We start from the raw sequence: 13,605 nt of genomic DNA, 5'->3' as shown, positions 1-13,605 counted from the left end.
ATGACACCTAAACCCAGCGAGCGCTTCCCCCACGAATTCCCTCCAAACTGGATCAGGAAGACAAACATTAAATTACAACCACAGAAATCTTCTTTGCATCACGTCTGACCGTATTCTAATGGTAGAAAAACAACCGTGATACTTCAACCGGCTGCTTGCAAGAAGCTCATCTCAATATAAGAACATTTCTATTTTTGCGTAGATCAACCAATTATGAAAGTACAAAAGTATCATAACTTTTAATAAACATAATCAAAAGCTCACCATATACATCATCATGCAAAGGGAGATGAATTTATCCTGCCATACGGAAATTCTGGAAGTTAAACATTACTGAGCTTTTAGACTTCAAAAAACAATGTCTTTGTCCATGGCATATAAGGCTACACGAAAACCTAAATAAGTAAAACGCGTATGAGAGAGATAAGCTAAATAATCTACTGAATATAGTTAACCTGGACATTACGCAGGCCACTCTTTCTGTAATTCAGGCTTAATAAGTTTCATGAGAGCTGCTCCTCTTGAAAGCTGCCAATCTTTTTCTTTTGAAATTTCAATACTAACCAGAGAGGCAGATGGTTGAAGTAAGTGTTTTTTTGTTTCTTTAGCTCGTGAAAGTGAGATGCAGGAAAATTATTTCAATATGAAAATCCGAAAATCATGCAATCATACTGATCGCCAGTTCACTAAGAAACTGCGACGCAGTAGCAGTAAGCTCTGACGATACAATCCGGATAGCTTACAGCCAGACACCATTAGTGCGCACCAAAAGCATGAAATTCGTGAATCCTTCCAGAATTGAATCTCGATATCTGTAAACTTCTTTTTTTTTTTTCTTTTCTGGGTAGTAATATGTCGAGCTTCCAAACCAGCCAATCTGACTGTAGACGATACTTTCTTGTTCGATTAAAACAGAACCATGGACGGTTGAGACGAAACTTCTAGCCGAAGACGAAAAATAGCTCGACAAATGGAACCGTGTAGACTAAAAATGCTTACCGAAGAAAATTGCAAAAGGCCTGTCGGTGAAATGTGATTCATCTGAACTTGAGGTAGTGATCGGCATTGCAACAGCTTCTACTAGTCAGGCGGGCGTTATTTTAAATTTGCAGTACTATCAAGGTTTAAAAGATTGCTGTAGAGGCGAGAAGTGCAAAATGCGAACGGACAACATTCATTTCAGTTAAAGTAATCCCACTGTTAATTAAATCTCATGTGACCGTCGATAGGGTGGCATCTAGCAAAACCAAACTGCATATATTTGAGTTTGGCTTGATTTGAATACTTCGAATTTAAACTAAGTCTCGAGCTCGCTTGACCCAAAAATTTTAACCCATTTTGAACCAAGTTCGAGTTGGGTTCGAGCTCCAACTGACAGTTAGAATTAAAAAATAATAATAATAATAAATAAATGAGAATCTTGTGATGACTTGGGTACTATTGAATTACAAAGTATCACAAAAGAGTCCAAGACTTTATAATGAAGCATTATAATGTATAATAACCAGCTTAATAAACCTAAAAGAAATATCAAACACTTCTATTAATAGTGTTTATTCCATTAACAAACAGTAATATTAGATGCTAAAATACCCAAAAAAATTGAATAATCGATCGTCTTTGAGGTGTGAGGTAAATAAGAGAACTAACAACAAGTAAAGAAAAAATTGATGAAAGCAATTAGAGTAAAGATATTTTCATAAAAAAATCTTTGATAATGAATTCGCTTATGAGTTAACAAGCCAAACTTGGAAAATCTCGAGTTTGGTTTTTTATACTTAACAAACTTTATTTCAAGTTTGAGTTCAAGCCGAGTTTAAAGAAGAATTAACCTAAATTGAGATTTTTTTTGGAGCTATGCTCAAATGGTTTGCCTTAGTCCCACCCATAACCATCACAGAACAAAGTGGCACTGAGCAATTCAACTCCAATCAGGTTTAGCTAAAAAATTTATGATCAAAATATTTTTTCGATTGGCCACTCTGTCGGATTGACCTTGATTTAGTATAGCAATGGTCGGATCAGCGGGTTAAACTCTCCTTCAGTTTCTTTGAGTGAGTCTCCTTTGACTCACCCCTGAGTCAGGGTCGAATGTAACCGAGTCTAGATCCAACTGGGGCGATCCGGCGAAGAACCCGAGTCGGTTCCAGAGTCCAGGTCGGAACATTTAAAAGTATAATAAAAAGCAGTTATTTTCAGATCTCAGCGGCGGCAACTAGGTACATTTCCGTTACCCGCTCCGGTAACTCGTGCTCGAGTTCGAAGTGGAGCCGAGGTCCAGCATACACGAATCGAATCCGAGCCCGTTCGCTCGGTGTCAACTCGGTCGACTCGTTTCCAATTTATTCATGTAGTCGCCTGTGTTGCCTCCGAGGAGAAAAAGAAGAAACAAATAACAAATACGTTTGACAGCGTTGTTATTTTCCCCATCCCCAAAGACAATTACTAGGGTTTCTGCTGCTCGGATCGGCAATGGCGATGGCTACTCTGAGACGGGAAGGAAGGCGCCTGGTACCTCTTCTCTCTACTAACTCGATTACGGGCGCTCGACCTGCAATTCTCTATGAGTAAGATCATCGTCCCTCGCATCTGCGTACACTGTTTTTTTCGCCCGTTTTATATTATATTTTCAAGTGTTAAGTAGGCATTTTATTTTCGATTGATCGGATGAAAAAGAGATATGTCTGTTCATCATGTTCCCAATTTCTCTCTCCCGTATGATTCATTTATACAACCTAGATAATTGGTTAATGTTTGTTTCATTCTAAATTCTATCTGAATGTTCATTGTATCGGAAGCATTTGGCTGAGTGATAGTATGCGATGGCTAATACTTTACTGGCATTTTGATCTGGTAAAGGAATTAGACTGCTGCTTAGGCCAGAACTTGCATCCGGATCTCTCGGTACAAACCATTAGAAGATCGAATTCCAGGAAAACTGAGACGCCAACCTCCTTGTCTTTGCTTCTTTTGGGACTCTGCCATAACTATTCTCAAATTTCATGGGAATGACCTGTTGTTTCTGTTTCCAAGTTCAAGATATTTTATTCCATTTATGGGGTAAAATTGAAGAAGCATGGTATACTATGTTACAGTTTACTTCCGATATAGCATAAAGTGACATTGACATTTAAATTTCTTCTTCTTCTTCTTCTTCTTCTTTCTCTGCGTTTTCTTTTTCTTCTTCTGTCATTTTTATTTTCTAATAAACTGTTGGAATTTGATGCTCAATGTGAACTCTCCATCTAAATAACTATTGAAAGGAAATGAATCACCTTTGAATCAAATCACATTCTTTTGTGATGGAGTTGTCATTAGATCATTGAAGAAATCTAAAGTCCCAAAATGTGAGCACTTCAACTGTTTACATGAGCTATAGGATCCTTTTCAGTATGTAGCACGTTAAAGAGCCATTAAGTATTTATAGCTTGATTGTCTAGTTTTTCTTTTTTTCTTTTTACCAAGGATTCTGTTTTATTTTATGTGTGAAGAATGAAGAGCTGAATCGCATGTTGTCAGGGATCTGCTTCCTCCTTTTTTGTAATTTCTCTTGTGAATATAAATACATCTTTATCAATAAAAAAAAAGAATGAAGAGCTGAACGCCGCTTTGTCAATGTACTACTTTCATATAAGGACCCAAAGCAATACAATCATTTAACTTTCTACTGTTTTTCATCAGTCTCACATAGTTTTGGATTCTTTGGTTGATTAAATTGGCCGGACGTAGTGATACTTTAAGCACTACATCTTTATAGTCTTGATTGCATAGAGTTTTCCAGTGAATTATCTTGTTTGACACCACTAGGCTCATGCTACTGCTTCTCATCAACCTTTTTTTTTTCCTCATATTTGTTATTGATGAAGGGAAAGCAGATAAACTGGTCTTTATTAGTTTTCACTGTCTTTTTTGATTGTATGATTTCTGTGATTCTGTTTTAAAACCCTAAGTTTTCTTTTGATGCACAGTGAATTGAGCCCTCAAGGCGCACGCACAATATCAACCCAAGTTGGTAAGTACCAACCCATTTATTGACATTTAGAAGAGATTTTTATCATTCATTTTTAAGGTTTAAATGGCTGTTTCTTTTTCAATTGTTTGAGCATAGAAATTCCTGTTTTCTGATTATTTTAATTTTTCATCCTGCAGTCAGGAATCGCATGAAGAGTGTTAAGAGCATTCAAAAGATTACTAAAGCAATGAAGATGGTTGCAGCCTCAAAACTACGAGCAATTCAAACAAAGGCTGAAAATTCACGTGGCGTATGGCAGCCATTTATTGCTCTTCTTGGAGATGCCCCGAGTAGGCTTGCTTCTTTTCTTGTTTTCCACTACTTTTCTTTTTAAGTTTTAGTTCATTATCTCGTCAGACACCAGATGCTTGGTTGCGTTCAGAGTCCTTTTCAGTATAGCTGAAGATCAACGATTTCCACTTGTCCAATGACTTATAGTTGTTTAACTGTGATGAATTCTAGAGCCTCAAGTTGTAAAGAAAAGAGAAAATATGAGAAATGTGAATGCGAAAACGAAGTGACTGTGTGAAAGAGAGAAAGTGGGAGAGCGAGAGAGCTTGCTTCTCATCTCCAAATCTCATTACTTATAACTTAGCTTTCAATAAGATGTTTCCTACCAGGGCTCTCAATTACAATAAAACTCTTTAAATATCCTAATTTCACTAGACTCTTTTACATATTCAAACACTCTCTGTCAAGCTGAAGCATGTACCTCACAACTTTTTTTGAAATAGATGTAACTCACAACTTGCCACAAAATGATTGCGATTTTTTTTATTACAAGCCGTGGTGAAGATATTTGCAGGTTGTTGTTTTGTTGAAATATGTTGCATAGAATAGTGTGATTTTGTTCCTTATCTCTTAGGAATTGACAATCTTCTTCAATGTTTGTTTTGAAAAATTTGGTCATTGGCAATGTGAATATTGCTTGGTTGTCATAATAAAGTTTCATCGGCCCTTCAACTGGCAACCTCTATTCTTAAAATGTGGACTTAACCAAGTCATTTCATAGACCACATGTGTCATTGCCGTATATTTTGCTTCTGCACTTGATTTTGTTATCACATGTTGTTTTTTGCTCTGTCTTGTACCCAGATTGCCACCAACAAGGGTGAAACTCAGACATAGATTTCCTATCATTTGGTGATCCTACTAGTTTGCATATGCAATGCCTTCTATATGTACATGACCATTAGACTTGTATAACAATTCTTCCTCTGAGGTTTATTCGAAAACATCAAAATTCTTTCTCAAGTCATCTAGTGAGATTCACACAGTTAGTGTATGTATTGACTTATGACACTAACTGGAAATGCAATATATGGTAGTGATTGTCAAATTTATTAACTTTTCCACTAGCCTTGGAAACCTGTCCGGGTCATTAAATATTTGTCTTTATTTGCCCCATTATCCTGACATTGTGTTCCATTGGAGTGTCAATTGGTCTACATCCAACATCCTCATTTCCTTCAACAAATCAAGAACATACTTTCATTGGGATGGGATTGTATCAAATCAGGATTGCACATCTTCTATACCCAAAAAATACTTCAGAAATCCCAATTCCTTTTTTTGGACGTTTTTATGTAAATGATACTTGTCCTTTTGTTCTCGCTCGTGTCACTGCCAGTAACAATTGGAACATTTCCCATCTCATTTTTTTTAATCAACTAGGTAAATGATATGGATCTTTTTTTTGGTTTCTTTTCCCTTGAAATATGTAATAAGGTATGATTTAGGGATATAGCAGGCAGTTTGCATTGATTTTAAATATTTGTTATTACTCCGTGAGATTACAATTGACCTGCAACAAAATAACCAAAAAATCTTATCTCTTGAGGTTCATGTGGATAACAATGAGACAGATTGAAGAACAAGTTTTATTTTATAAATGGTTGAAGAAATTTTTGGAATACCTATAGTGTGAACCTTCAGAAGCAAAAGAAAGTCTTATTCGTAGTTGATATTTGAGGTTTTGGAAACATTTTTTCTTGCTGGATGGGTGTCTGATTTTTGAGTGATGAGGTGAAACTTGGAGAAGGCCAACCTGGCAATGTTGCTACCAAATGATAGAGGAGAATGGATGAGGATGATTCATGTTGCTAGCTCAACATGGTCTAGACAACAAGTTACAGACAATTGCAGAGAATCTTGTGAAATATTCAGTGTATATATCACTGATTGTGGTAGGAAAAATTAAGGAGTGGGCCACTAGTCGTCATGCCTCTTTAGTTGCCGTGAAGGCCTCCCTCCTTTCTCAGATAGCGGCTCTGGACTTGGTGGAGGAACAAAGGTACTTAACTTCTGATGAGTTTTCGTTCCGAGATTCTTTAAATTATAATCTCAATATTATCCTGCACGAAGAGAAGATTTGGTGGAAACAAAGAGCCAGATTTAAATGGCTAAAGGAGGGAGATGCGAATACTAAATTTTTCCATGCTGTCACCTCGGCAAAGAGGAGATCCAATTGAATTATTTCATTATGCATTAATAATGAGGTAACGTCGTGTCGGACCTCAATTACTAATGAGTTGATTAAGTTTTTTACAGATTTATATTCGGAGGAGTGCCCCAATAGGCCGAAGTTTAAACACATTAGATTCTCTCGTCTCTAACAACCACCTCACTAATATAATCTCCTTTCTCTTCGGACGAAATTGAGTGGGCCGTCTTGGGCATGGAGAGCGATGGGGCCCCTGGCCTTGATGGTTTTAATGGAGATTTTTTGAAAAAATTCTGGTCTCGCCTCAAGGAAGATATCATTGCTATGATCCATGGTTTCTTCAGAAATGGCATCACCTTCCGCAACATTGGTGCATTGTTTATCTCTTTGGTTCCAAAGAAAGCAAGTGTTGAAAAACCAGAGGATTTTCGCCCTATTAGTCTTGTTACAAGTGCATACAAAATTATTGCGAGAATCCTGGCCCACCGTTTAAAGGTATTGCTCCCCATCCTCATCCACAAAGGGCAAGGCGTTTTCCTTAAGGGGAGAGAAATTGTAGACTCCACAATGGCAATGCTCGAGCTTATGGACCACTTCAGGCGTAACTAGGACCCGAGAATCGCCTTTAAGCTTGATCTTGAAAAAGCTTTTGACAGAGTTAACTGGATCTTGCTTGATGAGACAATGGAAAAAATGGGCTTTGGAGAAAAATGGTGATTTTGGATCAGAAGTTGTGTGGGCTCGGCATCCTACTCTCTGATCCTCAATGGTTCGGTATGTGGAACTAGGGGGATCAGACAAGGTGACCCTCTCTCTCCGCTCTTATTCAACATAGTAGCAGAATTCCTCTCTGCTATGTTCTATTCGGCGGTTGATCTTGGATGGCTCCCCCCCACTAGCCCCCAACAGGCTTTTAATATTCCGATACTACAGTATGCAGATGATACTATTATTTTTGGAATCAGAGATATGGATAGTGCAAGGAGGATCAAAGCAGTATTGGGGCTTTTTGAAATAGCATCTGGGCAGAAAGTTAATTGGGGGAAAATCTCTCTCATAGGATTTAATGTGGGCCCAGAGATTCTTGCGAAGATGGAAATTTATTTGGTTGCTCAACGATTACTCTTCCAGCAACGTATCTTGGCCTCCCCTCTTCCATGGGCGTATTTCCCAAAGTTTATGGAACCCGGTGGTTCGAAAAGATTGAGTCTCGGTTAGCAACCTGGAAGGGGTGCCTCCTCAGCAAGGCGGGCAGACTAATCCTCCGTAAGTCTTGTATTGCAGGCATCCCAAACTATGCTTTATCCTTTATACCTTGCCCCTCTTCTGTATGCAAAGCCATGGATAAAATGAAAAGAAAGTTTCTCTGGAGGGGATCAAGTGATTCTTTTAAATACCACTTGGTCAGATGGGATGAAGTATGTCTGCCTAAGAGATTGGGTGGATTGGGGATTCGAAAATCAAAGGGAATGAACAAAGCTTTGCTCCTTAAATGGATATGGAAGTTTAACACAAATTCTTCTAACCTTTGGAAGGATATAGTTCATGCCAAGCTGGGTTGTAATTCTTCATGGTGGATGTCCTGAGGAAATCGGAGAGGGCTATCCTCAATATGGAGATCTCTTTACTTGCTTCTTCAGGGATTTTCCTCAGCCTGTAGATTCTTTGTTGTTAGCAGAAGATCTCTTAAATTCTGGGATGATTGGTGGACAGGGTAGGAACCTTTGCGGAACTCTTTTAGGAATCTATTCCTTCTCTCCACACAAAGGGAGATTTCAGTAGCCGATGCCTTTGAGGGGGGTGGTCTGAGCCTACATCCTCGAAGAGGTCTTTCTGATACGGTGGCCTTGGAAGCAAGTTGTTTATTGGATTCTTTGAATTCCGTCAGAATGAGGTTTTCCGATACAGACAAGCTCATTTGGTGGCCAGACAAAAGCGAAATTTTTTCAGTTTCATCCGCATACAGATACATTAATGGTCGGGATTCGACGCAAAGGGAGCATGATATCTACTTCGTTTGGCGTCTCTGTGCTCCTCCAAAGATAAAATTCTTCATATGGAGTGTTTGCCAAAGTAAGATTCTCACGGCAGATGGGCTTAGAAGAAGGGGCTACCCATCTATAGACCCGCTATGTCCTTTTTGCAACACTGAGGCCAAATCCACCAACCATACTCTGCTCCAGTGCCAGTTCTCATGGAATGTGTGGACCTCCGTCCTATGCAAGTTGGGGTTGCAATTCTGTATATCTGTTGATCTGATCTGTTTTAGCAAGTCAATCATTGGCTATCCCTTTCCTGGTCTCGGTAAACTGATGATCTCCGCCTGTGCTAGTTTCGTGCCGTGGGGGCTTTGGAATGAACGTAACTAAAGATGTTTCGATGCTAAAAGTGAATCTGAGGTAAGAGTAGTAGAAAGAGTGACGGGGCAAATCCCCACATGGCTTCTGACTAAGAAGTCCTTTTGCTCTTTCAAGGGCACCTCCATTCGTGATAACTGGAGCAATTTGGCAAGGATGCACTTTGGGACCAAGGTTCAAGTAATGAAGAAGTGGACTCCCTCGGAGGTTGGTTACCTAAAGTTGAATTTTGATGGCTTTTCTCTTGGCAATCCGTGGATCGCTGGCTTTGGGGGTGTGATTTCGGATCCATCTGGCAATCAGTGTTTCTCTTATGCTGGTCCGTTAGGCATCTCTGATTCAACGTCGGCAGAGCTATATGGCCTTCTTAATGGGCTCCGCGTGTTCAGAGACAACTGCAGTGGTCCAATTCACATTGAAGGGGACTCCAAAGTGGTCATTGGATGGTGCCAACGTGCTTCCCTTCCGCCATGGCGGCATTGGGACATCTTTCAGGAGATCTTAGATATTACCTCACTATTTTCTTGTATTTGGTCTCACATTCCGAGATCTGCAAATTTGACAACAGATGTGCTTGCCAAGCAGGGAACATCCCTTCAATCTCTTGTTGTTAGGGATTTGCTCTCTCTTCCTTCATAATTTTTCTCTTGTTAATATAATACATCTTTATCAAGAAAAAAAATGATCATAAATTTCTCCTGTTGAAGGAGATTAACTGTAAGCTGCTATGGCCTTGCTTAACCTATAAATAGAGGAATCACGATTTCTTTAGAAAATTTTGAAAGCCATCAATTGTAATATGTAGGAATTTTTTTTTTTTTTTTTTTTTTTTTTTTTTGAGTAAATTTGTTGGAACCAGTTACTGAATAATCCTTAATATCCTTCTTTCGGTGGTAATGTCCCAGGAGAAGATATCATTTGTGTAGGATGTAGGCATTCTGCTTTATTGACCATCCTCTTAGTTGTGATCTCAAGTCCCAACATGCCCTTAGTGATTCTTCTTAATTGTTGGCTGGATTAAGTTATCTATGGAATTATTGCCTGGATGCATTTTCTGTAGCAAAATGCTGGGATTTATTTAAAAGGAGATGTAGATGTTGATATTTTGAGTTAGTGGCTATATAAGTCCTTGTATGTTTTGTATCCCATTATCTTGGGAAACTTTCAAATTCTTCCATTAGCATTTTTATTTATTATTATTAATTATTTATAGCATTATGAATACATGTCCAAATGCTGCAGTCACTCCCGAGATTTGACCTCAATACCTCATATTCAGTGATTCCAATAGGTCTATTGAGATAAAAGTTTAATTCACGTTCTTTTGTTTTTTGATTTGTCACTTGGAGTTTGGCATGAATCTGAGAAAAAACCTAAATAGTTCCCAACAACAGCTTCTCTGGCAACCACTATGAGGACGTCTCATCAGCAAGCGACCGTCTCTGTAAACCTTAACTTGTATAATGCTCAATGACAGTATCATTCTGATGACTAATGGTATTCATGGTCATTGTGTGTTGGTTCTTCCATCCAATGATGATAGTACCTATTGGTAAGTGTTCCTGTGGAACAACAAAGTGAGATGGTCTAGGTATGAAGGTTTTTCACCACATTCAAAAAAGTGGATAACATCTTTCCTGCAAGTTATCCGCTCGTATAAATTACCATTTTGTTCCGGTATTTGGATTCTAACTAGTGACATGACAACATCAAACCAGACACTTGAATATCATTGTTGTTTTTCACAATAAATTATCAAAAATGGTATTTGATGACACTTTTCAATGAGCAAGAATTTTAGTATCAAATGTAATGTCGTTCTCAGAAAAGTTCATTGTATATAATGTATGAATCATGAGACGATGTTAATAATTGCAGAGTAAAGCATTTTATCTTATTTCCCCCTTTGGTCTCAACTATATGGTGGTAAAACCCTAAAAAGTGGATGTGTAATTTTCTAATAACCCATTCTTGTGCATCCTTTTCCATGCATGACATTGTGTATTGCTTCAATATCTAGCTTTATTGGTGATGCCGAATTCTCCGGCTGGATTGGATCCTACTTTCTTTTCCCGATGAGGGAAAATGGAATTTGATGAAACAATGGTGTTATTGCTCCTTTAGGTTTTGAGTAGTATGCTTTATTGAATGAATTTCTTGAATGCTGTATCAACTGCTTCAATGTTAACAAGATTGGTCTGGAGCACAGTTGATGTCTTGTTGGCAAGTCAACAACTTTTTTTTGGTATTTCTTTAATCTTTTTTATTTATTCTATAACTTGGCAGTTGAATTTGTTAAGCATCGGATATCATAAGCTGAATTTGAAAAAAAACAGATCATATAAAATGGCGCCTAATCTGCTGGTTGGTTGTGATGAAATTGTATAACACCTTTACGTTGATGGATGTATTGGGGATGTTTTGTAAAAGTTTAAAACTGGTGAAATTAAGCTCATCTTTCTTTCTTTGTCTTTTTTTTTTTTTGCTGATTCTATGTCAGGCATTGATGTCAAGAAAAATGTGATTGTCACAATTTCTTCTGACAAAGGTCTGTGTGGTGGGATCAACTCTACATCTGTCAAGATCAGCAAGGCTCTTCACAGACTCTGTTCTGGTACAACACGTGGGAGATGCTGTTCCTTTTGAAATTGCTGAAATAAATGTTTTCTCTTATTCTTTATGTCCTGTTGTGTGCCACCAGGCCCAGAGAAGGAAACAAAGTATGTTGTTGTGGGAGAAAAGGGCAAGGTTCAGCTTCTTCGTGACTCTAAGAAGAATATTGAGCTTTCTGTGGCTGAGTTGCAGAAAAATCCTTTGAATTATACTCAAGTAAGTGTACTTCCTATATCTTGCTATATCACATGTACTATAAAATATGACCCCATCAGCAACATTTCAAAATAAAATAAAATATGACCCCAAGAAAGCTAGTCTTCTGTAGTTTCACCTATTTGACTACTGAAGCATGTGGTTCTTTTTCTTTCAGGTATCTGTCCTTGCTGATGACATATTGAAGAATGTTGAATTTGATGCCTTGAGGATAGTTTTTAACAAATTCCATTCTGTAGTCGCATTTATGCCGACTGTGTCGACTGTGCTTTCTCCGGAGGTGTGCTTTTCCCTTCATGTTTTCTTAGAAGTTATGTTAGCTTCAGAAAATTATAGAGAAATTATTTTTTAAACTCGGTTTGCATTGGATGGATTCAGATAATGGAGAGAGAATCTGAAGCAGGAGGAAAGCTAGGTGATCTGGATTCTTATGAGATAGAAGGGGGTGAGACAAAGTCTGAGGTGCTTCAGAATCTTGCCGAGTTCCAGTTCAGTTGTGTAAGTACTGAATGTTTTGTTAGCTTCAATAGTCATGGCTTTGGCCTTAATGAGCATTGTGTCTTTTGCTGTCATTTTTCTTCCTGTTCAACTGTAACCATAGGTTTTCTAAGCATCTAAAATTTGTAAAACCAAAGAGTGAGTGCTCTTCACTGCAGGTATTATTTAATGCTGTCCTGGAGAATGCGTGCAGTGAGCAGGGGGCTAGGATGTCTGCCATGGATAGTTCCAGCAGAAATGCTGGTGAAATGCTTGATCGCCTCACCCTTACTTATAACAGGTCTCTCTGCCTCTCTCTCTCTCTTTCTCTCTCTCCTTCCCCTTCTGGCTAGTGAGAAGATCTTGCTGTTGGAAAGCTAATTTTCTTCATTTACTCTGGGACTAATGCACTTATATCCTGTGCAGAACCCGTCAAGCATCAATCACTACGGAGCTTATTGAGATCATTTCTGGTGCTTCGGCCCTCACAGGCTAAATTTGCAACAACGTTTTATCTCACTTCTGCCAAAATAAATTGGTTGCAAAAAGATACCTTCCGTTATCAGTGGTGATCTTTGTTCCTTTAATCTCCTTTTTTTTTTTTTTTTTGTTGGGGTGGTAATAATTATTCCTGTTACCATCACAGTGAAATTTTGGGAAGCCAATGCTTCCCCCTTCCTTTTCATGTCGGACTTTTAAAGTTGTGAGTTATTCTCTGCGTGTTTCAGATTGTATGCTAGATGTAAGTTCGAAAGTAAAGAGAGGCATCTGGGCCACAGGGACCGTGTTTGGAAATCGTTTCAAGATCACTTTGTCGGTTAACTACTTAAAAAAGTAACCATGCGTTTGAAGACAGTCCTAGACGGAAGACATTAGATTGATATTTTTTTAAAAAAAAAGAAAGGAGCGGAAGAGTGAATCGATCTTGTTTACTGCATATAAGAGAACATCACACTACTTCCTCTCTTTTATAAGTTTTTTAATCATTTATTCATATAAGAGAAAAATAAGTCCAATTCTATACAACATTCAGCGTGCAATAATTCTTTTTAGTCTAATAACATAATTTTATGTTGAGCAAAGACTAAAGTCTAACCTCTGTTGTACCAAATAAGTATGTGGCTTTTGTGTATTTTCAACATAGCTATTTAGGTCACACACTCTTATAATCCCGAAAGATTACTTATTTATGCATCACTCAAATAATCCCGAAAGTAATTGCGGACTGTCTTCGTATTAAAACGACTTTAAGAAGTGCTTAAGCCGTTTCTCCAAACAACGGAATGCATGAAATCGTAGCCGTGCAGAAGGTGTATTTTTAGCGGTTGGTAACCGTCCACGGAATCGGGCCAACTTCGGTGGATGGCTCGTTTGATGATATCATTTCAATTTCCCGATCCCGTCCCAGGACCGGTTCTCCGGCTTTACCGCGTTAGTTTATATGACCGCAAAACAATATATTTCCACTTCATCGAACTTTCTAGAAA

General features: G+C 38.2%; 1 protein-coding gene across 1 annotated transcript; it reads left to right on the top strand.

Moving 5' to 3' along the window:
* Positions 1-2,388: 2,388 nt before the first annotated feature.
* On the top strand, positions 2,389-12,913 carry LOC137936432 (ATP synthase subunit gamma, mitochondrial-like). The gene is made up of 9 exons (XM_068781095.1): positions 2,389-2,567; positions 3,969-4,012; positions 4,150-4,302; positions 11,313-11,426; positions 11,514-11,641; positions 11,799-11,921; positions 12,020-12,139; positions 12,298-12,419; positions 12,545-12,913. The coding sequence occupies exons 1-9, from the start codon at positions 2,473-2,475 to the stop codon at positions 12,612-12,614; spliced, it is 969 nt and encodes a 322-aa protein (XP_068637196.1). The 5' UTR covers positions 2,389-2,472; the 3' UTR covers positions 12,615-12,913.
* Positions 12,914-13,605: the final 692 nt, after the last annotated feature.

Source organism: Aristolochia californica, unplaced genomic scaffold, assembly GCF_029961685.1.
Source record: "Aristolochia californica isolate CCGP_79_NKW_82.1479 unplaced genomic scaffold, dmAriCali1.0.hap1 SCAF_7, whole genome shotgun sequence".
Lineage (NCBI taxonomy): Eukaryota > Viridiplantae > Streptophyta > Magnoliopsida > Piperales > Aristolochiaceae > Aristolochia > Aristolochia californica.
The sequence above is the reverse complement of the archived record's forward strand: the minus strand, read 5'-3'. Positions and strand labels throughout refer to the sequence as shown.

What these genes read in the sequence shown, in the direction of transcription:
- LOC137936432 (XM_068781095.1), top strand. Translation starts at nt 2,473, where the DNA reads ATGGCGATGGCTACTCTGAGACGGGAAGGAAGGCGCCTGGTACCTCTT. An exon ending in TCTTCACAGACTCTGTTCTG is followed by an intron (nt 11,427 to 11,513) that starts GTACAACACGTG and finishes GTGTGCCACCAG; the next exon opens with GCCCAGAGAAGGAAACAAAG. An exon ending in CTCACCCTTACTTATAACAG is followed by an intron (nt 12,420 to 12,544) that starts GTCTCTCTGCCT and finishes TATCCTGTGCAG; the next exon opens with AACCCGTCAAGCATCAATCA.